At 38.4% G+C, this 26,792-nt stretch overlaps 1 protein-coding gene across 1 annotated transcript in view; it reads left to right on the top strand.

The window, feature by feature from the left end:
• The window catches only part of LOC149254260 (mitogen-activated protein kinase 9-like), a 44,790-nt gene continuing 17,998 nt past the window's right edge, over positions 1-26,792 (top strand). Inside the window, exons 1-8 of the mRNA XM_089460104.1 lie at positions 1-578; positions 21,637-22,045; positions 22,168-22,295; positions 22,756-22,815; positions 24,468-24,617; positions 24,933-25,088; positions 25,227-25,364; positions 25,512-25,585. Coding sequence (XP_089316230.1) covers positions 354-578; positions 21,637-22,045; positions 22,168-22,295; positions 22,756-22,815; positions 24,468-24,617; positions 24,933-25,088; positions 25,227-25,364; positions 25,512-25,585 — 1,340 coding nt within the window. The 5' untranslated portion in view covers positions 1-353. The remainder of the gene's footprint in view (positions 579-21,636; positions 22,046-22,167; positions 22,296-22,755; positions 22,816-24,467; positions 24,618-24,932; positions 25,089-25,226; positions 25,365-25,511; positions 25,586-26,792) is intronic.

Below are 26,792 nucleotides of genomic sequence, written 5' to 3'. Positions count from 1 at the left end.
CACCACGTATACGCGGCGTTAATGGATTAAAATAATGAGAGTGATATCACGGCAGCTAAAAACAATTAAGTTAACAGAGGTCGAACTCGGGGTCCGAACCCGGGAGCTCATGGGGTTATACTCTGAGAAATAAGACTGCCGTGTGTGCCGCGTCAAATCGGATTATTACTACTTCCGAGGACGCGGACGAGGAGAAAGAAAAGAGTTTGGAGGTCCCGGGATTAATTTCTCTACGCGCATCGAAAACGAATTTCCCCTGCTTCTGCACAGATCCAGGTTCGAATCCTCGGGGCTTCAAAGAGGATTCGGACGGACTGAAATGCGAGCAGAAGAACAGGAGCATCATCACACATATGGGAGGGACGGTAGTAGATAGCGTCCGTAGGTGGTATCAGCGTCGCTGGAGTCATTCTTCAAGCGCTCACGAATCAGGAAAAGAGAAACAAACAGTGGATTCCCTCTCTTCTTCTTCGGTCTCTCCATTACCTGTGGAAACCAAGGCGGCGGAGGGCCGTGGCTTGAAGCCTGTGCGCGTGCAGTTGAGAAGCAAAATGACCGGGCCCGATCGCTCCAGGAAAGTCGGTCTCCTTTTCTTTTAGCTTTCTTTTTTCTTTTCGCAGTAAATTTTGTTTATATATGCCCGTAGCTTCTTTGCACATTGGTCATTTTCATTTTTTATCATTTCGGCATTGGTTGAACGAATTGTTAAATATTAATATTTTAAAGAAAGCACCTTTTATATTTGCAATTATAGATTTGTTCAGTTTTACTGTGAGATTCAATTCTTGAGCAGCTGGTCAGTGTAATTGTTAATCAGTTTAATTAATTTCAGAAACTCCTTTTTCTTGGATGTAAATATATAATTTTTTTGGCGTCTTCGCACATGCTTTCAGATTAAGAGAGTGTTGATGGGACTTTGTGCTGATGTTTAGAGTATGTTTGATTATCTATGTATGTCATCCGGTTCGCGAGCGACTCTGAGCACTGCCTCTTAAATGAAGATATGCTTTATTCTGATTCACTTGCTGTCCAGTCATACATTTGTCAAACAATTCAAGGAAAAATAGATTCGGCCAAAATCTGCTCTTTTTGTACAAAAGGTTGACAGCCTGCTATAAGGATGGCCAATGTTGCTAATTAAATCTGTTTTAGAAAGAGATTGCCGTGCCAATAACATGTAGTGTGAAACCCTTTACGTTTTAAATGATCTGCTCTAGCAATCAGTGCTACGTGGTTTTTATCTTGATTGTTTACACGAAGGAATTACACAGGGGGCTTTTCATTCTTTATTATATATATTCTTTGTTCCTCAGATATCTTGAAGATACAGATCACAATTTCCACCATTTTTTGAGTTTCCAGCACTTGTATCTTTCTGATTTTCCCATTCAAAATATCTATTTCAGTTACATGTGTGACCCCCAAATAGCCTTTTCTTTTGTTTCAGACTCTTCTACTCCAACGCATTTTTCTCTTTTGTGAAGTGCTTAAAAATCCATCTATAGGGTCTCTGCCACAGGGACGGGAATCCAACCTCATCGCATACAAAGTCATGTTTTGTCACACGCTTTGGACTCGGCGGGGATTCAACAAACACGTAGAGTGGATTCTTTTGTTCAACTTGGCAATAATTTGGGAGTTGGCTGAGTTGTAAATTCATAAAGTATTCCAAATTTTGTATGACCTAGCTCCTCTTTGATTTCCCTCGCAAGAAAATGCACTGTTAGTTTACCTGTGTAGCTCAGATAGTGTTCCAGCTACGGCAGCTCCTTCAGCAAAACAGTCCGTACAGCATCAGTGTGCCCTCCTTTAGCACTTCATGCAACAGTATTCAGGGTGCACTAGTATTTATGGAGAGAGAGAAAGAGAGGGAGTGCATGCTTGCGCCATATTCAGTATTTCCAGTTTGAGATGCTTTTCAAATTAGCATATCAGTACTAAATTACTTTTGTGCTTTATTTACTTTTGCACACTCAAAGATAGAGCGTGCAGTTCCCTAAGTTGGTATGGATGCTCTTGCATGAGAATTTTCCAGCATGGTGGAGGGTGCGTATTTCTAGCAGTGTCTTAAAAACCAGCTGGCTTGAACCGGAAACCAGTCAAACCGGCAGGTTCATTAGCTGACTGGGTCAAATTGGCTGAAAAATTGGGTTTAACCCACCTCCTCGTCCACAAATCAGAAAAACCGGTGCTAACCGTCTGGTTTAGGATGGAACCAGCTGGTTTATGGTCAAACTGACCGGTTCTGTCCTAAACCGGCCGGTTCACTACCAAGGCCACGGAGGACCCACACAACGCACTTTAGGAAGGTTCCAGGGTGTTTTGGAGGGAAAATAAGGGTTGTTTCCCTCCAAAAACACCCTCTCCAAGCCTTTAAAAGGAGCTTACCCCTCTCATTTGTCTCACACATCTCATTTGGAGTTTTTGTGAGTTTGATTGGGAGCTTGGAGAGTGTTGAGTTTTTGTTGGAGTAGTCATCTTGGAGGCTTGGAGTTGGAGTTGAAGCTATTTTGGAGATAGTTTGGAGTCGTCAGTGGAGTTGGCATCTTCAAGAGGAGGCTAAGGAAGTTAGTTTGCATTTCCAGGTAAGGATTTTCACTTGAAAAATTTCTCATTTCACTGCTGTGCATGTATTAAAATTTTTGTGTCTATGATATCAAATCTCTAGCCCCATGCTATCAAATTTTGTGAGTTACATGTGCATTTTTTTCCTAAATTTAGCTTTGGTTTCCATTTTTCTTAGCTGCAAACTTTTTAAATGGCAGATTTCTTTGCAAATTTTAATTATTTCAAGCCAACATGGCTCCAAAAGCCAAGGACAATGCATGGGCTCATTGTGATTTGATTGATGGAAAAATGATATGCAAATTTTGCCATAAACCTATTGGAGGTGGGGGTATTCTCAAATTGAAACAACACTTGGCTGGGATAAGAGGCCAAGTAAAGCCATGTGAAGCACCAAATGAAGTGTTAGGTCCTATTAGGGCAGAATACCTTTCCAAGTTTGAAAAGTTTGAGGAGAATAAGGCTAGGGAGAAGGCCATCCAAGATGACATTGCAAGGAAGAGGGAATTATTAGAAGCCATGAAAGAGAGTGGGTATGATGATTATGAGATTCAAGACTCCTCTTCTATCCCTTCCACCAATGACCCCTTTCACTATGTTCCTCCTTTTGGCCAACAATCAAAAGGAACAAAGAGAACAAACATCCAGAGTTATTTCTCATCCTCTGCCACCATTGCCTCTTCTAATCCCACTTCCTCCTAGCGAAGTTGTCAACCCACTTTGGATCAACATTGGAAAAAACAATGCAAAGAAACTTCTTATGAATACATTGTTAGATGGTGGTATGATGCAAATATCCCATACATTGCTGCTCACTCACTTTATTACCAAGCTATGTGGGACTCTGTTATAGTTGCAGGAAAGGGCTTCAAAGACCCTAGTATGCATGACTTGAGGGGAGCTCTTTTGTAAAAAGAGATTTTTTCCATTGATGAGTATTTGGCTAAGTATAGAGATTCATGGCTCAAAACAGGTTGTTCCATCATGTTAGATGGATGGCCGATGGAAAGAACTGCACTATCATTAATTTCCTTGTTTCTTGTTCTCAAGGAACCATGTTTTTGAGATTAGTTGATGCATCTGATAAGGTGAAGGATGCAACCCTTCTATTTGAGCTTTTGGATGACATTATTCAGGAACTGGGGGAGCAGAATGTTGTGCAGGTCATTATAGATAATGCCTCAAACTATGTTCTTGCTGGAAAGATGCTTGAGTCCAAATATAGGACCATATTTTGGACTCCATGTGTTGCACGTTGCATAGACCTCATGCTTGAGGACATAGGCAAAGTGGAGTGGGTAAAAAACACTATAGAGCATGCCAAGTGCATTACAAAATACATGTAGAACCACTCATGGGTATTGAGCCTAATGAGGAAAAACACTAGGGGCAAAGAGCTTGTTAGGCCTGCAATTATGAGATTTGCAACTCACTTGCTCACGTTGCAATGTCTCAATGCTCAATAGAAAAACTTGCAGAAAATGTTTTCTTCTGATGATTGGATTGAATCTCGGTGGGCTCGTAGACAAGATGGCAAAGACACCAAAAAGAAAGTGTTTGACAATTATTTTTGGAAAAGGTCTGCAGAGCTTGTGAAAATTACTGAGCCCCTTGTTAAGGTGCTAAGGATTGTGGATGGGGAAAAATTGGCCATGGGCTACATTTATGAGGCTATGAATTAGGCAAAGGAGCAGATACGGGCAACTTACAAGGACATGTTAGCTAAATATGGCCATATATGGGAGATCATTGATAACAGATGGAAACATAAACTCCAACGTCCTATACATGCCGCTGGGTATTTTTTGAACCCAATGTATCATCATAAAGCTCGGTTAGGAGACCTGCAAGATGGGGAGGTCAGAGCTAGATTGATTGATTGCTTGGAGCGCATGGTCCCTATCCATGCAGACCAGTTGGAAATACATAGAAAACTTACTCTTTTAAGTATGGCAATTGGTGCCTTTGGCAAAAACTTGCCAAAGATGGCAAGAGATGTGGATGGATCAACCAGGTAAGCAATTCCAATTTCCAATTTGTTTTTCTTTTCAAGTTAAATTGTTTACAAATTTACAATTCAAACTATCTATAAATACTTGTAATTTGTAAATAAGTAATGAAATGAACTAAGTTACTAATTAATGTCTTTTTCTTTGCAGCACATTGGTGGGAGTCATTTGACGGCTAATGTCCTCAATTGCAAAAGTTTGCGACTAGAGTCCTCAACCAAACTTGTAGTGCTTCAGGTTGTGAGTGCAATTGGTCTGTTTTTGAGTGCATACACACAAAAAAGAGAAACCGTTTGGAACAAGAATGGTTAAATGATCCTGTCTTCATGCAATACAACCTTCGACTAAGGTGGAACCAAATGATGAACAAAACAACTGATCTAGATCCCATTGTGTTGGACGATATTGATCCAACATCACAATGGGTGGAGGAGACTGAAGATCATGTGTTTGATGGTGATTTTGATATCGACATGGCATTAGCAGGGGATAGAGCAAATTTGGTGGCACCATCAAAACCAGGACTAGTAGCTGCTTCAAGGAAAGGCAAACAACCAATGGAAGGCACTAGTCATGCAACTTGACCAACTCGTGCTTCCATTAGGTCCACTTCTATTGTTATTGGTGGCAATGCTACTGAGATTGCAAATGAGGCTGAGGCATCCTCAGACTTTAAACCAGATGATGTCTATGTAGCTCCTGCTGATGATGATGTTCATGTGTCTAGTAGTGGTGATGAATTTGATGATTGATCATGTGCAGAGTCTAGACTTGTAGTAGGCCAATGGCCTCGTAGCTTGTATCATTATTTTTGGACTTTTTAGACCATTTAGAGCCTCATTGCTTGTGTATTTTGTTGATGATATGTATTGCACTTGGTGCCATTTTGATATATTCACCTTTACATGGTATATAAATGAACAAACTTTGCATATTTTGTTTCTATTGGATTGGAATCATGTTTTAAATCTTAAAAAATATTTTTTTCATTAAAAAATAATTATTTAATGTATTTTTTTAAAAATCGGTCCATTGAGATCTGACCAGTCCTAGTTTGACTGGTTCTGGTTTGATATCTGATTTATTAGGTGGACCGGTCCGATCATTGGTTCTGGTTTTAAAACTACGATTTGTTGAAGGGCATACCTTAATTTGGTTTAGTTAGCCATGCAAATAAGTGCAATAGGGTAAGGAGTTTTGATTGCCAGTAGGGGCACTGTTGTGCATGCATCTAGATTCACTGCCCCTGTCCTTCCTAGTCTGCAGATGAGAAGAATGACTCACCATTTTGTGGTTCGAGAGTCTAAGTTTTGAGTTGTTGATTGATCTTTCTGTTTTCAAACTTTTGTGCACCAACAATGTATCATCCTTTAGCAATTCGTGCGATAGTTTTGGTGGCACACTAGTAATTGAGGGCCATCTTCAGTCCATTTCCAGTATTAGATGCTTTTGAAAATTTATAGTTCAGTTCTAATTTTGTTTTGTGCTTTATTTAGCTTTTGAATGCACAAAGATAGATGGCACAATTCCCTAAGTTTGTACGAGCACACTTTTATGAGGATTTTCCAGCATTGTGAAAGGTACATATCTCTAGGAGGGTAAACCTTATTTTGTCTTAGCTGTCCATCCATATAGGTGCACTAGGGTTAGGATTTCTTACTCATAGTAGAGGTGTTGTTGCGCATGCATCTAGATTGACTGTACATGTCCTTCCTAGTCTATAAAGGAGGAGGACACCTTTTGGTGATTTGAGAGTTGAGTTTTGTGCTATCACTTTAACTTTATGTTTTCATAATTAATAGATAATTAATGATGCCATTTTGATTTTTCAAAAAATCGTGTTTGCTATTTTATTTTATTAGTAGTATGTGTTTGTAGGTGAACCGTTAAAGACTCCTGGCTCAAATTTGATTGGTGTTTTAAGATTTAACGATCAATAGTTTTTAGGTTAGTTTCTATAGCGCAGAATCTTCTCACCATGGTTTGATTTTTGTTGTGTTATTAGAGCATATTTGCTGAAACATTCCAGTAATTTGTGTATGGATAGAAGGGTTGCATACACGTGATAGGGAGTTGTCCAGACGTTTGAAGGGTGAGAATGCTCAAGATCCATGCTTGAGAATAACATTATGGATGTGATAGGTTGCTTTTAGGTTGTTGGTTTGTTTCATCTAGCAACAAATTCCGAGGACAGGAGTATGTTTACATTTGGTGTTAGATACGAAGAGGAATTGGAAGGTCCCTATAACATTGTCTTGTGGAAGTGTTAGATATATATGTTGTTGGAGGAGCATGATTTGTGTAGAGCTGATCAATCTTGTGTTTTTGCTAGAACATAAAAAGAAAATGGCCAAGATGAACTTAGTCATCCTAGACTTTGTGAATGACCACTTGATCCTTGATATCATCAAAAAGGTCGCAATTAAGGATATGTTTGATGCTCTAGTTACTCTATATCTAAGTGAGAACATTAGTTGGAAGATCTTGTTGCAAAATAAACTCAATTCCAGGCACATGAGCAAGATAGATAACATAGTCATCCTAGACTTTGTGAATGACCACTTGATCCTTGATATCATCAAAAAGGTCGCAATTAAGGATATGTTTGATGCTCTAGTTATTCTATATCTAAGTGTGAACATCAATTGGAAGATCTTGTTGCAAAATAAACTCAATTCTAAGCACATGAGCAAGATAAATATTGTAGTGACCTCCTTGATGAATATCTCAATTGGTCAAAACAACTCCAAAAACTTCGTTCAAACTTTGTCAATGGAGAGAGAAAATGTATAACTTTGTTTTGCAGTCAAACCTGCGGTCAACAACAGTCAAACTCCAGGGTTCTCTGACAAACAGATCCCACTCTTGTTGTCACAATAGATGACTGTTGTGTCTAGCTCTCCAAAGAGCTTCCTCAACCAAACTGCTTCACAACTTGCCAGGCTGGCTGCAATATACTTGGCCTCAGTAGTGCTAAGGGCTATTGGCTTTTGCTCCTTGCACATCCACGATATCATGGTGGGTCCTAGACTAAAACAACATCCAAAAGTACTCCTCCTGTTAACAACACTACCAACCCAATTTGTGTTTGTATATCCATGTAGTCTAACGTCTCCAACGACATATCTCAATCCAAGGTTAATAGTCCCATGTAGATATCTCAATGCATGCTTGGTAGCGACCTAATGTACATGGTGAGGCTCAGTCATAAACTGGTTCAAAGTATTAACTGCAAAACATATGTTGGGGTGAGTGTTCACGAGGAACATCAGAGCACCAATCAGTTGTCTATACTCATAAGGGTTTTCTAGGTCCAGTCCGACAACCTCTCCACATAGCTTCTTGAAATTCATCTCCATAGGTGTAGGAAAGGACTTGCACTCAACCATGCCAAATCTCTCTAGCAGTTTCACAACATATTTTCCTTGTGAAAGGAAAATCTCACCCAGTCTTTGCCAAACCTCAAGTCCCAGGAAATAGTGCATCAAACCAAGATCTTTCATCTCGAATTTAGTAGCCATCTCCCTCTTACATTCAAGAATAAGAGGATTTGCACCTGTCAAAAATAAGTCATCAACATATAATACCAAAATGAGAGGAATACCTTGGACCACTTTGAAGTACAAGTTTGGATCGACACTGCTCCTTGTGAATCCCAACTTCATCAAGTAATTGTCAATGCGGGCATTCCATGCACGGGGGGCTTGCTTCAATCCAGAAAGAGCTTTCTTCAATCAGAATATATGGGTCTTCCTGTCATGGACTTCAAGTCTTGGAGGTTGTTCAACGTACACTTCTTCTTGAAGCAAATCATGTAAGAAAGTAGTCTTCACACATATTTAATGAAGAGTCCATCCCTGATTTGCAACAAGGGCTGCTATTGAATGAATGATTGTATACCGGGCCACTGGAGCAAATATATCATCATAATCTTCTCCTTTTTTTTTGGGAGAATACACGGGCTACGAACCTTGCCTTGTATTTTTCGATGCTTCCATCAAGCCCATGCTTGATTTTGTAGAGCCATTTCAAAGCACCACAAATTTCCCTTTCAGTGTTGGCACAACATCCCATATGTCGTTCTTCATAATTGACTCGTATTCTTTGGCCATTGCATCCTTCTAGACTTGTTCTTTCATGGCTTCTTCAAAGGTATGAGGCTCAACTTGAATCATATTGCTCATAGCTACAACATATGCTTGGTACCTGCATGGCTTCTTGCTTTCTCTAAATGTTCCACAGACAATAGCATGTTTTGTGACATCTTGAAGCATGTCACAAAGCTATAATGGCCTCTTCCTGGTAGGGGAATCACATGGAGGAGGATCCAAGGGGTCCATAGGCTCCATGGGATCATCAACAATATCTCTCTTGGATTTAGGCACAGATGGACCTTCTAGAATATCCATATCATCACTCTTCTTCTCAGGATGAGGAGGTGGAGGAAGGTCCCTTGCTTTTCCAAGGGTAGCATCTTCATCGAACGTTACATCCTTGCTAATTTCAACCTTCCTTTGACCAGGAATATATATTCTAAATGCTTTAGAATCTTCACTATATCCAACAAATGTACCTTTTCTACCAGTGGCTTCCAACTTGTTTCTTTTGTCCTTCGGCACATGGAAATATGGGGCAGCCAAAAATTCGAAATGGCCAATATCGAACTTGACACTTGCGAATACTTCCTCAGGGGTCTTGTTGTCCAAAGCTTGATAAGGCACCTTGTTTTGAACATATACCACATTGTGTTTGTTGCTTCAGCCCAAAGGAACTTGGGTAACTTTTGATCATGGAGCATGGATCAGGCAATTTCTACAATAGGTTGGTCCTTTCTCTCAGCTACTCCATTTTGTTCGGGATTGTAGGGCATAATAGTCTCCTTCTTGATTCCTTCCTTCTTGCAAAAGTCTATAAATTCATTTGAGATGTATTCCCCACCATTGTCAGACTTGAAGATCTTTATTTTCTTCCCTGTATGATTTTCAACCAAAGCCTTGAACTCCTTGAACATTTCGAAGGCCTCATCCTTGTGCTTCAAATAATATATCCATGTCTTCCTTGAGAAATCGTCGATGAAGGTGATGTAATAGAGATGGCCACCAAGTGAATGCACGGGCATTGGACCACATATATCAGAATGAATGAGATGAAGGATATCTTTTGTCTTGTTCTTGCTAGAGGGGAATGGTCCCCTTGTCTTCTTTCCACTGGCACACCCTGGACATATACCATCATGATGGGCTTGAATATTGGGGATCCCAGAGACTAACTTCTTCAATTTAGGAAGAGCATCATAATGTAGATGGGCTAGCCTTCGGTGCCACAACTCGCTTTGATGATTTGTATCATGGACCATAGCTAGAAGAGGTCTACCAGTGACTGTATAGAGTCCTTCAAATCTAGATCCCAATGTGAAAGCATCTCTCATTGGGGATCCAACAGGCTAAGTAAGTACTTTTCCTTTGATGAATGCAACCCTCATTCCTTTGTCTTCCAAAGCAGATATGGATACCAAATTCTTCTTCAATCCCGACACATACATCACATCATGAAGCAAAACAAATTCCCTAGAGTCCAAGTGAAATTTGACAGACCCAAAGCCCTTAACAGGATGAGTGGAGTTGTCTCCAAGAATAATCTTCAAATTGGACTCCCTCTCTACCAAATTAGAGAGAACCTCCTTATACCCAGAGAAGTGATGAGAGGCCCCACTATCAACCAACCAACTATTCCAAGTATTTGGAGGAGATGAGCTAGATGATGCGGAAATAAGAATATATTCAAATTGATTAGTAGCATTACTTTCATACCTAGAATTTCTTAACCTCTTTGGTGGACGATAGCTATCTTCACAATCATCAGGAGAGTCTCGTCTTCTATCATTCCTTCTTTCATGTGACCTGTTGTAATTGAAGCCACAATTATTGTTCTAGGACCTTGAAGGATTTCTTCTTGGAGCATCTCTCTTTTCAGGACAATCTCGAGCATAATGACCCTTTCGACGACAATTGTAGCATTCAACATCTCTATCTTGCCTTTTTGAATCTTTGGAATCTCGATTGGTTTGAGGAGGTCTTCTTGATTTAGATGGCTTTCCCTTTCCTTTCTTCACATTCTTCTTCTTCCCTTGAGCAATGAAGGCAGTAGGCTCTCCTTCATTTGGCCTTTGAATTCTCCCTCTAGATATCATTAATCTTTCCTCTTGATTGCATAGAGCAAGTAGTTCATCAAAAGAAGGGATCCTTTCTCTATTGTTGATAGAAGTAATGAACATGTCCCATGATGAAGGAAGGCCACTAAGGGCAGTCATCACCAATTCCCTGTCAGGTATAATTTCTTGAGCAGTCCAGAGTTGATCCTTGATTTCAGTGATTCTCATGAAGAATGATTGTATAGTCTCTCCCTTGCGCATCTTAGATTCCTTGAGTTGATTTTTCAAATCCATAATGTGGCTCAAATTATTCACTTCATACATGCCCACAATCTTATCGTACATTTCCTTGGATGTCTTCAAAGATGAAATATAGACAAGTAGATGATCTCGTAAATAATCAATAATAATCTTCTTAGCTTTAATCTCACCTTTCTTAAACTTGGATTTGACAGCTTGGGGAGCATTTTCCGGAGGTGTTGAAATCTTTCCTTCCACGTATTCGAAGACATCATACTCATCCAAGGTGACATTGATCCTGGTCTTCCAAGCTGCAAAGCCAGATGCATCAGTTAACTTTTCATTATCTTTGAAGTAAGAGGTAGACATTTTTTACCAAAAGTTTTTTCCCTTTCAATTAACTGCTTTAGAAGATGGATGCTCTTGCTCTATGTCTCTTGGGCTTGTATTTTTCTCGGCTCCGATACCATGTTAATTTTTCATCAATTGTTCTACGCTCAACTGTTATTTCAATAATATCCAATATCCAATCAATCTAATGTCAAATCAATATACCAATGTCAAAATGATGAGGAAGAGTCAAATATGCAAAAAGTTAACAACAATTGACTACACTAACCAGTCAAGTCAACAACAATCAAATCATGGTCAAATCTGCTCCAATTGAATTTGGTCAAAGCCCAGTCAATGCGGCCTCTTTTGCTGGTCAAGGATCAGTTAAAACAACTCCAAAAACTTTGGTCAAACTTGGTCAATGGAGAGAGAAAATATACAACTCTCTTTTGCGGTCAAACCTATGGTCAACAACAGTCAAACTCCTCAAAAGGCCCGGTCTTAGTGCCCAAAAATGTGGCTTGATGGGACAAACCTTCTCCAAGAAAATCAAAGTGAAAATGCTCCTTTTGACCCTTGGTCAATACTGGTCAAACTTCAACTGTAGAAAAGTCAACACTGGTCAAAGGTGGTCTTGCTGCTTCAGAATTTCATCCTTCCTCACTGAATTCGACCTCCTTAATCAGATCCAAAACCCAAGAAAAACAAGCCAAACCAAATGCCCAATCATCAAAAGTCAAAGATGCCAAAGATGTCTCCAAACCCTCACACGTGTGAAGAAGAGTAGCTGCCTCAGACCTGTATGAACCAATCAAGTGAGAGAGAAGAAATGTGTTGAGTCGAGGAGACGCCAAATTAAGTTGAGGTCACTTGAATTTATATGCAACTTGAGGGGTCCCATCTTGTCTTTGAGAGGTGCCATTTGACCCAAGGCCGACCTTGACAATTTTGTACTTGTGGGCTTGACCTCAAAAATCTACTTTCCCTTGTCCGGATTGAGTGCTTCATAAGTCAATCTTGGTCCTTTCGAAAAGAGGAATTTAATGCAATGGTTGGAATTTGTCACCGAGCTGCCAAATTAACAATGAAGACCAAGGATGAGGCCTTTGGAAAGTTTTAGAGTTTTAAGGTTCATCTAAAAAATCAGATATGAAAGAAGATTAAGGTGTTAAGGTTTGACAATGGAGGGGAGTAAACCACAAAGACTTAACATTTTTTGCATGCAAGTAGGAATCAAGAAGGTGTTGAGAGTGCATCGCAACCCTTAGTAGAATGGGGTTGCATAAAGGAAGAATAGGTCCATCATAGAGACAACCAAATTTATGATTCTTCATGATGTAGATATGTCTTTGGGCAAAAGTATTTCTTACAATTGTTGATATTCTAAAATGTTCTAGTTTGAAGGGCATTTTGGTGGGTTACAATGAGACCTCTAAAGCTTATAAAGTCTACATTCCATCTCAAGGAAAGGTGTTTGTGAGTAGATATGTCAAGTTTGATGAGAATGCATGGTCCTCCAAGTCTCAAGAACCTCTAGTAGACACTAAGGAGGTTAGATGAGCTAGCTACTCCAAAGGCCGAGCCACAAATTTCGGAAAAATTGGATCAAGATTAACAAGCTTTTGAAGGTAGAGGGGATGCCTTTTTACCATCTAATCTAGTTAGAAACCCTAGGTAGGTCCTAAGTGGCTTACCCAAACATTCCAGTATTTATAGGAGCAAGTTGGGGCTCCTAAGACTGATTTTGTTAAGTCATCCTCCCAAGAAATTTTTGAATTATGTGGTATTGATGTTTTCCATCATTGATGTAGAGCCCTTTAGTTTTGAGGAGGTAGCAAATCAACAACTTTGGTAGGATGTCATGATGGAGGAGTATGATTCCATCATGAAGAATGATGTGTAGGGCATTGTGCCTAAACTAGATGGGAAGTCAATGATTGGCTTTAGGTGGCTGTATAAGGTTAGGCATGCATCATATGGCAACATAGAGAAATTCAAAGCCTTGTTTGTGGCTAGAGGGTTCTCCCAATAAGAAGGAATTGTCCATGAGGAGATAGTAGCTAGGCCATCATATTCATTATGTATTTAGCATCAATTTTTGGTTGGCATTTATATCAAATGAATGGACAACGTTTCTTATTGGGTTGATTGAGGAGGTGTACATAAATCAACCAAGAGGCTTTGAGGTGCATGGGTATGAGACCCAGGTATATCGGTTAAAGTGTTGAAATTCTATGGCAAGTGCAGTAGAATACAATTTTTCCCCTGATAATTACTTCCTAATGATTTTCAAACAATATTTTTTATGCCACTGCTATCATTGAATAATTATACTAAGAAAATCTCAACAGTAAATGCAACAAAAATAGTAAAGATCACAGAAAGACAACCATGCACAATAGACACAATATTTTTCACATGGGAAACCCAACCTTGGGAGAAAACCCGACAATATTTTCTTGAGGTGAAATTGTCTTTTCAACAAGGTTTACAAATCATAAATGTTAAGAAATCTGTGCCAATATCCAAGTCAAAATACCAATCAAACATGTTCAAACAACAAGTCAAAGATAGTCAATCAGTGAAAATACTTAGAAATCTAACAATGGTAAAATGACTTGGTCAAGCTGCCTTGTGGTCAAGCTTTGGCCCTGTGGTCAAGCTTTGGCCTTGTGGTCAACTCTTGACCTTGGTCAAAGTTTGTGGTCAAACCTATGGTTTGTACTATGTAGTCAACAATTTGCATGTGCAGTCAAACTTTGTGGTCAAATAGATGCCGTCAACTTCAATCAAAATTTGGTCAAAGAACAATAGAGTTGTCACACGTGCGACCTCCAAGATGCTAGTCAACGATCTGGTCAAACTTTGCCTTCTTCCTCACACGTGCGGCTTCCAGAAAGGATGATAGAATGATGAAGAAAAGATTAAGATGATCTCCAACAATAGATTTCTCTTTGGCTGAATTTTCTCCTCCACTAGAAAAGATTGAATGAGCTTGCTTTATTGATGATTTGCTCTCACATGCTTGTGTATTTATATAGAGCTCTAATGTTGAGCGCTGACCGACCCTTCAAGGTGGCTTCTCATCACAAGAAACCCCTTCACTAATGGTGCCTATTGTTGTTGCCTGAATTGTACACGAGATTGAGACAACGCTCAGGGTAGGGGGTTGTCACTCTGATCCCTGCCCTCTCCGTTTAAGCTGTCTCCTAAATGCAGGCTAAGGGGGGTAGTCCCTATGGAGAGATGATGAACAATTTGCTAGGAACCAACAAGTGAAGGAGACACAACTGAATGGCCTAGCAACTTGGTTGAGATTTAAGTGGCAAGTATGATTATTGAGCACGATTGGATTAGATTCCTTGAGATTGCAAGTTAGAGACCAATGCATTTTAAAATTAATTACTTGCACAATATGAATTAATAATTTCCAATTTACCGGATGAATAGTTGTTGAGGGATGCAAAATCTATCTAAATGAAGTGCAGGACCTAAATCTATGTGAGATGCAGAATCTTGGTTAATTTTAATTAGATGCCTAGTCTAGGTAAATCCATCCTCTCAATTCTTTTGAAACTAGTCTCGAATGCAAGTTCTAGAGAGAAGTCCAAAGGAAGGAGGCTAAGGCCTCATTAATGATACCTCCCGTGGAGTTCTAACCACCCAAGTGCCTCCGTTCCTACAAGGAATTGCCCACAAGAGAATTGCGAGGTCACCATGTTAATTGCAGATGAGGGTCTAGACTTTGCAAATTGTGTGAGATGGCCCTATCTTTCTTACAACCAAGCTTATGCTTGGAGGTTAATTTTAAAGATGCACTTCTAACCTAGAATGAAGATGCAAGATGTGAGTGATTGCTTCAATGAGAATATTAAATCTGTTAAGTACTTCAACAAGATTAAATTACTTGAAATCAAAATGCTTATTCAACACAAGATGACAAGAGCAATATGAACAAATAAATGAAGTACTTAGAGAACAACTATCCCAATGAAACAATATTAGCAATTTCAACTGCAAGAGATTATTAAAGGTTATCAATGAGGTAATTAAGATCTTATTTAAATCTTCTTATGATGAAGTGATTTAACGTTTTGGCACAAGAAAAATCTTATAGCACTTATCACTTAGATCATAAGTCAATGAAGCACATTAGATTAAATGCAATATTGACAAGCTCAATAAGAGATCACTAACAGTGATTTTTAATAAAACTGCTGCAACTACAAAAAAATGAGATGCCAATAAATGCAAAGCAATATAATGACAATGCAAAGGATGCAAATGCAAGGTTTAGCATGCCAAAGAGAGTGGTTAAGATATGCTTTGCTAAGTGCAATGATAATGCAAAGATGCAATATGCAAAATGCAACTAGCACTTTAACAATTTGAAATGAGAGAGATATTCTGATGCCAATGCAATGTTTTGCAATGATGCAAGAAGAAACATAAGAGAAGTAATGGAAAACTACTATCAAGACTTCAATGTAACTTAAGATTTTCAAGAGCTTCTCTTGCACTATATCACTGTTATAAATCAGCCCACACATTGCACAATAGTAGTCCCAAAATCTACTTGAAAACAATCACTATTTCAATGGCAAAACTTTGAACAATCATGAAGTGACTTTTAGGCTTATTAGACTTATTAGATTTAAGTCCTAGGCACGCACTTCAAATCTGATCAGACTTCTTTTACAATGATATCAATCCAATATTTCAATTGCAAATGAGGTAAAACAGTGATAAACTTACTCTTAAGTTCTTTAGTAAATCACTTTTTAGGATCTTGAGATTATTTAGATTAGATTTAGGACATTTTCCTTAATGAATGCCACCACTTATGTCACTTATAGCACTGTTGTCAATAATTCAAATCTGATGTAAATTTCAACAGTGAGAAGAGAGAGATGGGGATAGGAGATGCAAACCCTTAGAAGCCTATGCCAAGTTTGGGGATACCCAAGAGAAATTACTCCTCCAATGCCTGCACTCACAAGAGGTTAGATCACTGCAACCACAAATTGTTAGCCCAAACACACATGCAAATAATGGATCAGACTTGTACAAAACTAGCTAACAAGACTAGGTCTTGGAATTTTGATATTTTGGCCTTGAAACCCTTAAAAAAGAACCCGCAACACCAATGGATTAACCTTAAAACAAATATGTATAATGGATCTAGTCCTCCAAGGGCTGCGGCTAGGCCTGGGAAGCCCAATAAGGCTTGTGACCTAGTGAAAAAGAGGCTTTAGGCCTCACGGCTAGGGCTAGATGGCCTTAGATGGCTAAGATATGATGAGATCAACCCTCTAACCCTTCTTCCAAGTGAATTAGGGCCCGCAAACACAAAAGTTAGCCACAAAAAAAATCTACTTCAAGCCCTAATGACTCAAAAAATTCACAATGGCAAACTAGCAATTAAAATCACTTGAAAACCCTAGATATCAATGCCTTTAGGCCTACAACTAAAGAGAGATTAGAGAAGAAAACTTTTGAGCAAGTGTAGCACTTTGAAAACCCTTGTGGCCTAGTCTCCAAGGCATAATTGGGCCTGCGTCTAGGGCTAATTAGCCCTCCAAACCTTGCGGCTGCCTCAATTAGTTAAAAAAATGATCTCTAAAGCCCAAATCAATGATGAAACCCACACAAGACACCTGCAACAAGCTTCAGATGTTAGCAAATAACAAAAAAACCATGAATTTTCAGTGAAAAAGCCCTTGTAGGGCTAGCGACCTCCTCTTCTAGGCTCGACGTTGAAGCTATGAGAGGTGGGTATGCTAGATCCAGGCCTTTAGGCCCTAGATCAGGCCTCAAATCCTGAACGACCTTGATCTTTGCTTGGACAACTCCTCCTTAGGCCTCTATACCCATAAACCCTAGTCGTCTAGGCTAGGAGAGGACTAAAGCTCTTCACAATCAAATTATCCTTGAAATCCTTGAGCCTTCACACCTGCAAGCTAAATAGTAGAGCCCAAGACACAAGATTTAGAAATTTATAAAATAAAAACCCCAAAAATATTATTTACAAATGAGAAAAATAATATACAAGGGTTAGAATAATTTCCAAAAAATTTTACAAATTATTTACACTATCCACAATTGAAAATAAACTCTATTTAGCAAATACATCTTTTAAGCTCAAATAGATTTCGAAAATAATTGATAAAAATAAATTGTATTTTGATGCACCAATCCAAATCTTGCACAATAATTCTTTAGATAAGCTTAGAGTCCAAACAAGATGCCATCACCCTGAAGCCCATGTACTTGGGCACACCCAAGTGTTGAATATCTGAAGACCTCTACACATAGATTATTAGTTCTAGAGGGGCTCGATTCACACAAGGAAGTCTAGAGATCTAGAGATTCTTGCTAGATCTGCTAGGTTTGATGTGCTTTCTCTAATCCAATACCTGAAGCAAGATACCTGTGCTAATATATAATCCAACCACGGGCTATGGAATAATAATCTTTAGCTAAAACAATTAGAGTATTAAAATAAATTCAACACATACCATCAATCATCAAGCGAGAATGCACATTGAATTGAAACCCTAAAGACTTTTTATTAATGCAAAAATTCCAACAGAGCTTTTAGCTCAATACAAAAGATTTTTAACACCGTTCATGTTACAATGAGGAGCTTGAGAGCTTCCTTATACAGAAAATGAGAGGGATCAACCCCTCCAAGTGGAAATAATGGCTAGTTGCATCAATCCATTGCTTGATCCTGGAAGAAAAATCCTATCCCTTGATTCGTTGGCACAAATCTCCAAAAAAATTCGACCTTCCATTTTCACTGTGCTGGAGGGGTCAAACTTTAACTTTTGGACCATGGAGGACCTCCAAAAAATAGAATTTCGTTACTTGTGCAAAATTAAATTTGCTTTGCCCAAAATTTCAATTTTGCTGGAGAAAATAATCTTTTGGGCCCAACAAATTTTTGGATTGGGTCTTTCTACCTTGGAAATGAGGCATTTTATTTTTGACATGAATTATTTTCCTTTGAAAATACCCTCAAATATTTTTGATGAATTTTCCACTTGGAGGGTAATTAATTTTCCCTTCATTTTGTTTTTTGGATAATATTTGGTTAACATTAATTTTACTTTTGCCTAAAATTAAAATTAAAAAGACTCAAGAAGGGATTAATTATTTTTCCACCCTTTAAGCGTGTCTAAAAAATATTTTGGGAATGGTGTTCTAATTAGGAGGAACCATTCACCAAAAATATTTCTAAACACCTTTTTACGTCAAAATAATAATTCAACCCTTAGAAGGGGAAATACACATAAACATAGATCACTTGAGACTTAACCAAATTCTGCGACACAAGACACACGATCTAGTATGAAAAATACAAATACCTGATTAACACTAGGACTCACCTAAAACCTCATTAATGAATTTCACCCCAGCTTTGGGGTATATCTGGGAGAAAAACTCTACCAATTACCCATGTTTACAAACACAGATAATTGAGGAGGTTAAAAAACTCCATTGAGTGAAACCCTTTGACAAAAATCATAGGCTTACCTAAGTGTTGTTACATGGCTTAATAGTCATACTAGAATCATTTTTACAATACAAAAACAAAATTTGGGATTACAATGATCACATTGACTCAAATTTTTTTATCTATTGCTTTATACTTTGCTTCCTAGACTGTTGACATGTACATGGTCAACACCTACCTCACAACTCAACTTTAGACCAAGGTTACTTGAGAGCGGGAGTGGAAGCGGGGAGCGATATTTTTGAAAGCTCATGGGTTGGGAGTGTATATATATATATATATTGATGCATATATGTTAACAAAAGCATGTAGAATGATGAATTAGATATAAAAAGCATGAAAACATGGATTAAACCATATAACATCAATCATCTAGAAGTTATAATCTTCATCAACCACGTCCACAAGTTACAAGTTCTCTTTTATATAGCTTGTAAGGGTGCACATAACCAAAATAACATCAAGTGCAATCCATCTTTGAAGTGAAAATGCATCAAAATTATTTGTTTGTCTTTTCAAGGAGTTAGTTGGAGAATAATAATGTTTTATTGTAAGAGAGAAGAAAATCTTGTGAAGAGGAATTTTCTCTCCATTTGACGGTGGTTGGGAATTTAGGAATTGAGGAGCTCTCTTCTTGAGCTACATTGTACATCATTTTGGCAAATCTAAATGGAATATTGGAGGTATAAAATCTATCTATGTGAGGCCCTTTTTATGCCCTTTTACATGTTGATTTATGTTGTAGGAAACCCTTGTAGCATGTTATGAAGGCCTTGTAATGAACTATGTGTCAGTTGGATAGTGTAATGTGAGGATTTAATCCCCTTATATCTATTATTGTTGTGTTGAGCTTGCATCTAATAAACCTAGTTGTTTTAGAGTAACATGACCTGACCTTTAGCCCCAAGGGTTAGCTCAACTGGTCGAGTCCCTGTTGTTAAGTACCTCGCCGCTTGGTAGGTCACAGGGTCAATTCTCCTCAACGCCCTTGGAGTTAGGCCCTACTAGTTTGGTTGACGGGCTTTAAAAGATTCCCTTCGGGGTTGATCTGCCCAGATTTTTCGTGGATGTAGCAGCCACCCGTGAACCACCTCTAAAAAAAAACATGACCTGACCTTCATAACAAATGCTTAAGAATGGCACCCCTAGCCTTCCAGGGTAGTTTTCTGCCGTAATTTTTAGCAAACCTAGGTTTGTTTGTGGCAAATAGATGAACCCTCATTTACATTACCTATTCATGCATTTGTCCTCTAGATCCATACATCTTCACTCTACGTTGCCCAATATTTGGTAGTCATAGTAGGTACTGGTCTTAGAGATTCACCTCCATCTTGCTTTCCCTGACCATTCACTTTTCATCTATTGCTAGAACATATGTTTTGCTTGGGCTTACTCTTCAATAAATCATCTTCTGCCTCAATGCCATAGCCTTAGCAATCATATTTAAGGATGCCACCTTGTGTTGGAGAAGATTCAACAAAATGGGAGAGAAAGAGCCATTTAGGTGATAATGGGTAGCCTCCCTGAGTAACACAAGACCAACTCCTGGTCCCTGGATGCTTGGGACTCTTTACATTATAGGGTGGAGGATTTTGTTGTAGTACATAGGTGACAAAGATAGAGGAGAACTTTTATATTCAGATGCCCCCTGCTACTGTGAGAGGCAGGGGGTTCCATTTCCTATTTAGAGAGTCTTTTGTCGTTTTTTTTTTTGAAATAATATCAAAATCACTGGTGCTGAGTGTTGTTTCTAGGAGAGGTTCTCAGGCGTAGAGCTTAGATCCTTCTCCTCCCCCCCTTCCCCAACTTGACTGGACATTACTTAGCGGTTCACACCTTTCTTTCTAGTGCTCCCAGTAGACAGGGGCACCAAAAGATAGGTTGAGTGCAGTGCCATTCTGATGCCCAGATTGGCGATACCTTTGGGGGTAGCACAGTCCTTGACTGAGACCCATGAGGGGCTGTCATATGAGCTTTCAGACAGTTCATGCCTCACTAGTAGGCAACTCCCTTCCACCAAATATCGACAGTAGGTCACCTCTTCTAGGGCCAGAGACATTCTCTAGGCCATATCGAACTTCTCCAACTGGATTTATATACAGAGATTCCTGCCTTAGATGGCATGAGGCCTTCACATTCACTCGTGCCATTTCACATTCAACTTCAGAGGACCCTCTCTCTCCCCAATTTGACAATAGGCACTTGGTCTTGGAGCTTTGAGGCTCTCATGCATTCGGTTCTGGAGCATTGCATTATGTTAGTTGCATCCAGATTATAGAGATCAGCTTTGTTTCTTGCTTTCATAGGAGTGACATTTTTTTGGCACTCCCACTTTGTTCTGCCACATATGTATTGAACAGTCACATTGACCTACATTTGGTCATTTGCTGGACATTATTACATTTGTGACTTATCTCAGTTGGAGGGGTGTTTTATCACCCTATGCCTGTTTACTTCTGCAGCATGGCTTAAGATTCAAATTTCACATTCAATTAGGCATGCCGATTTTCATTTCCTGTATAACTTTTTTGACCTAAAATTTTGTAACCCATCTAGTTTTTCAAACATTTAGGATATATGCTATTGTATGATACACATTGTCGGGCCTTGGAGATTAAACATGTAAACTCTTGGCAGGCAATAGCTTGAATGGCCCCTAAGTATAGATATAACTTCACTTGTAAGACTTAATCAAATGTCATCTGTTAATAGTGACCTTATCATGTTGGAATTCAACCAGGTTTTTTGTTGAGCAAATATCTTGGTTCGTAACACAGTGCAAATGTTCTTATGCTAATGGTGTACTTGTGATATTCCAGAGCTCGCTGGAGACGGAGTTCTTCACCGAATATGGTGAAGCAAACCGATACCAGATACAGGAGGTTGTTGGCAAGGGAAGCTATGGTGTAGTAAGTTCTGCGATTGATACTCATACTGGTGAGAAAGTGGCAATTAAGAAGATTAATGATGTATTTGAACATGTATCTGATGCCACACGCATTCTGAGAGAAATCAAGCTACTTAGACTGCTTCGCCACCCAGACATTGTTGAGATTAAGCACATTATGCTTCCTCCATCTCGACGCGAATTCAAAGATATATATGTTGTATTTGAGTTGATGGAGTCTGATCTTCACCAAGTTATTAAAGCAAATGACGATCTCACACCTGAACACTATCAGTTCTTTCTCTATCAGCTTCTTAGAGCTCTAAAGTACATTCATACAGGTCTGAAAATCTCACCTGAAAGATCTGCTTCCAGTCCTAGTACAATTTTTTTTCTTTGGGCTTTTGTCTATTGGAAGTCTCATTGTTTTACTTGATGAAATGTTTTTATGGTTTTCTTACAGCAAATGTATTTCATCGTGACTTGAAGCCAAAAAACATTTTGGCAAATGCTGACTGTAAATTGAAAATATGTGACTTTGGGCTTGCTCGTGTCTCCTTCAATGATGCTCCATCTGCCATTTTCTGGACGGTAATTTCTCTCACCTGGATTCCATGTGCATAGCTACCTGGAATGAGGGATTCGTTTTCTCTTCATGTGTAGAGTCTTGCTCCCAGTCTGGCTGATATTAGCTGTTAATATTTGCTTTCCTTATGAGCTCTAATCAGCATCTTAGTTAAATCACTGAGGAGAGCATTGATAGTATTAGCTTTCATGGGAGAGGAGCCAATTCTTTGCTGTGTGAATTGATTTGCATGGCTTTTAGGCCAAACATATCAGCGTTTATCATCTTGTTGACTATCCTTTGATGTGAGATGAGATGCTCTAGTAACTAAGCATGCTAAATGATGCATATTCTTTAGTCAACGTTAGAGAGGGCCTTTAGCTTCTGAAAGTAGCAAAGTCTGATTATGGGGCAATACTTAAGCGAAATTTGTTTACTTTCTTTTTTTTTTCACGAAATGTTGATATTGCGTGGACCTTGTTGCAGGATTATGTGGCAACCAGGTGGTATCGAGCTCCTGAGCTTTGCGGTTCTTTCTTTACTAAGGTGAATCTTTTAATGTATAGTCGAGCTGCATTTTTCATACTTGTCATTTGTTTTTTGCCTTTTAGTGCTTTACCCCATGCCCAGAGGGCAATTTTTCTAATGATAGCTGTGTATGAGATTAGCATAATTTTGTCTATAGACTGTTTAAACTTTAAAGCAAACGGGAGAATACATGTTGGTTGTTAGTTGTTACAACTATCTTGTTGAGACATTTCCTTTGGAACTGAAAAGGTCATTTTGTTTTTAGCTTCTACTTTATAAATATATACAGGTAAACAGTACAATTTAGCTGAGGCCGAGGCCCCTAAGAATCAGGCCTACCACTCAGAATGCAAGCCAGAAAGATAAGACATTGCCATCTTTAACATTTTCCGAGAACTCTGTGAAAATCCTAGTTTTGAAGATTCAAAAACTAACAGGGATGAAAGCCTATAAAAGTAAATTGAGTCTTTAAGGTCCAAAAACTAGCAGTCATAAAAGTCCAGAAACTGATGGCAAAACAAGCCCATAAACTGAGAGCTAAAAAAGTTTTGGGCCCAAGAATGATTCTTGGCACTCAATATCCTTCCTTCTTTATATCATGCTGATTTTATTGCATTCTACTTATTTGTTTACTTATATTATCATAAAAAGGGTTAGCTTTGAAGTTGTTAATGACATGCAGTTTTATAACTTTTCATATTCCAGGGTGACTGTAATGAAAAATTACATTCTAAAGACTCCAAACCATGATTCATTAGAGACAAAATATGCAAAGTCTGCTGAAGTATATACCATCTAAGGGGTATATATATATATCAAAATGGCACTGAGTGCAAATTGCAATACATATCTGAAAAAAATAAATACATATCCACATTTTAAAACATTGGTTGTACCCTTGATAAGTTCTAACCTTTCCTACTTTGACCTCATCTAACATTTATCAAGTTTTATTAGATATGCTTGGTATGTTTTCCAAAAGGATATTCGCTGGAAAGAGTACCATGACAGTTTCTTGTGTAAGAGGCAGTCGTATTTCATGAAAACGACCTGACAGTGATACAAGTGTGCTAAGACAAACTTCCATTCGGGAATGAGTGTAAATAACACCTAATCACCAGCAACATTCCGTGTTACAATCATTGCTAAGATATGTCCCTGGTGGTAGTTTTATGACCATTCCTGGAATTCTGCTATTGTCCATCTAGATGTTTCAGCCAGTAAGACAGTAATATCCCATTCAGTGTTTGCTGACTGTTAAGTTTCAGTGCTAAAAATGGTGTTTCAAACCAATGTTTTAAAATTTCAGATTCAGACTTGGAATTGCTACAAAATCTTATTCTCTACTGGTGAATAAAATCCTGAATGAAGTTCCAATGTTGTTGGTGTGATTCTTAGAATTTTCTGGGGAAACAGAGCAGATATATTTCCTAACTGTCCTAACATTAATGTTTTCTAGAAAGGTTTTCTTAGAGATGTTACTGTATGTCAATTCCACATTTTTTAGCATAGATATTTCTTTTCAATGCATGGATCTATATCCATTATAATTTATTGCTTTGAACCTTTATTATCATTTACAATGCCATTGATCTGTTTTTCCCTGTTAGAATTATGGAAATAATGCTGTGCCTATTACTTAATTTGTTGGCGATATATTTCTGTTGCAGTACACTCCTGCCATTGATATCTGGAGCATAGGATGCATATTTGCTGAAATGCTTACGGGAAAGGCATTGTTTCCTGGGAAGAATGTTGTACATCAACTGGATATCATGACTGATTTGCTTGGCACTCCGTCAACAGAAACACTTTCTAGGGTTGGCTCTCTCTTCTTGCTAATCGCATTTGCAGCAAGGAAGAATATTTGTGGATTTATCTAAAGGGCTACCCAGGCATTCCTCATGGAGGTTTGGCTTGTTAGTGTGACCCGTTACTGACTTTTTAGTGATAATGGAGTCAGAAATATTCTTCTCGTGGTAGATGTTACAACCTATGAAAGCCCATGTGACATATGTTTTACTTCCAGCAAGATGTGAAGAAATAGCACATGCAAACAGTATACATGTGTAAGTTTTGTTTTTTCTTTTCCTTTATAACTCTTCTTGAATAGTTTATCTTTATGAAAATTTCAGATCCGCAATGAGAAGGCCAGAAGATACTTAAGTAACATGCGGAAAAAACAGCCAACACCCTTCTCACAGAAGTTCCCAAATGTAGATCCACTTGCCCTTCGTCTGCTTGAGCGTATGCTTGCATTTGATCCAAAAGACCGACCTACAGCAGAGGAGGTGAGAAAAGATGAAGTTCTAAGACAATATTGAATGCTGCTTCTATTATAGGAGTTGTCTCCTGTTTGATCTTCAATTATAATGTTAGCTTAGGGAAGTGGTTTGCAACTTAGTTATCTTTGCTGTGCAAATTTTCAGGCATTAGCTGATCCATATTTCAATGGTTTGGCAAAAGTTGAGCGTGAACCTTCAACACAGCCTATTTCAAAACTGGAGTTTGAGTTTGAAAGGAGAAGATTAACAAAGGACGATGTGAGAGAGCTTATATATCGAGAGGTAAATAGACAATTGAAATGCTATTGTTGCTTATAATTAAAATGTCACTGTTGCTTAAAAGTCTTATTCTCTTGATTTACTTGGGAGAAATCTAAAACTTTATGCTGACTATCACTTTGCTTTTTCTGTTTTCCATATCTTGGACAGATTTTAGAGTATCATCCTCAGATGCTACAGGAGTATCTATGTGGTGGCAACAATGCCACCTTTATGTATCCAAGGTTAGCTCATGGATATCTTGATTTCATTGTTCATTTTAATGATTTTGACCCTTATTTCTTAGTTACTTGTGAAGTTATGTGCACTGAGTAAACTTAACCAAATATATAAAAATAGTAAAATACTGGAGTTCGCATTATAGAAGATGATATAAATTACATTTCTTGGTGACGATGGAAAAAGTAAACTATAATAGCAAGATTTTTAGGAATTAACTTGAAACAGACACAGAAAGGCCCTAAATGAATCTGGGAACAATATCTATGTTGACTGTTTATTTTCGCAGGAAAACATTACATAAACTTTCTGAAAGCTTTCTCTACTCAGCACTGATACTAATAATGGTTAGTGTTGAAACTTGAAATCGCTGAATTTATTCATTCTGCTACTTTCCCTTGCTTTGAACTTCTCTTTAGAACAACTTGGAAGTTGGAGTATTATTAACTGTCAGTTTATTTTGACAGAGAAAATAATTCTGTAGATTTCGGAAGTCTATCTTGAAAGTAGATATATCTATTTGCCATGAATAGATCTTTAATGCAGTAAAATCTAGATAAACAAGGCATTGTTACAAAAACTTATTTCAGTTCAAAGGCATTTGAAAATTCTATTGTCAACGGTACTGTCCAATTTGTGATTTACATCTCAAGGCAATACTTAAGGCCTTTGAAATCTAAGTGCATAAAAAAATCACAAAAAATATAATAATGACAAAGCAGACAGTAATATACTGCTGCAACAGTGCCAGAAATTCCATTGAACATATATTTTCTGGTTTGGGGTTTGCCTACCTTTGAGGGAGATTCAAGGTATAGGTTATTTTTTCTGCAGATTTGCAGAAAATTATACATTTAACTTACTGGTGCCAGTCCTTGTATGATAGTTGTATGATGGGAGAACCATATGTAACAGAAATTTTTATTGGGTTATGCCAAGGATGCCCCTTTATGTAGAGCATTTCATTGAGTTGAGGGGTGGAGTTGTTGCCCAACCTTCGTACATTTGCCATCACTGGATGCATGCTTTCCACATTCCCCTTGGGCTATTTCTGAGTGGGTCAGACAGGAGTTGCTAATTGTGCCATCTTTAGGCAGTTGAGACTGCGTAGCATTTCCTTTTATCTGCCTATGCCATGAGATCCACAGCTGTTTCACTGTCTCTTTCAGGAGTCAGGGCCACTTCAGATACCATGACCAACTTTGATTATCT

This window comes from Pinus tabuliformis, chromosome 7 (genome assembly GCF_031772625.1).
Source record: "Pinus tabuliformis cultivar Carrire ecotype Pingquan chromosome 7, CPIR1, whole genome shotgun sequence".
Classification (NCBI taxonomy): Eukaryota; Viridiplantae; Streptophyta; class Pinopsida; order Pinales; family Pinaceae; genus Pinus; species Pinus tabuliformis.
This window is presented reverse-complemented; position numbering and strand designations above follow the sequence as displayed.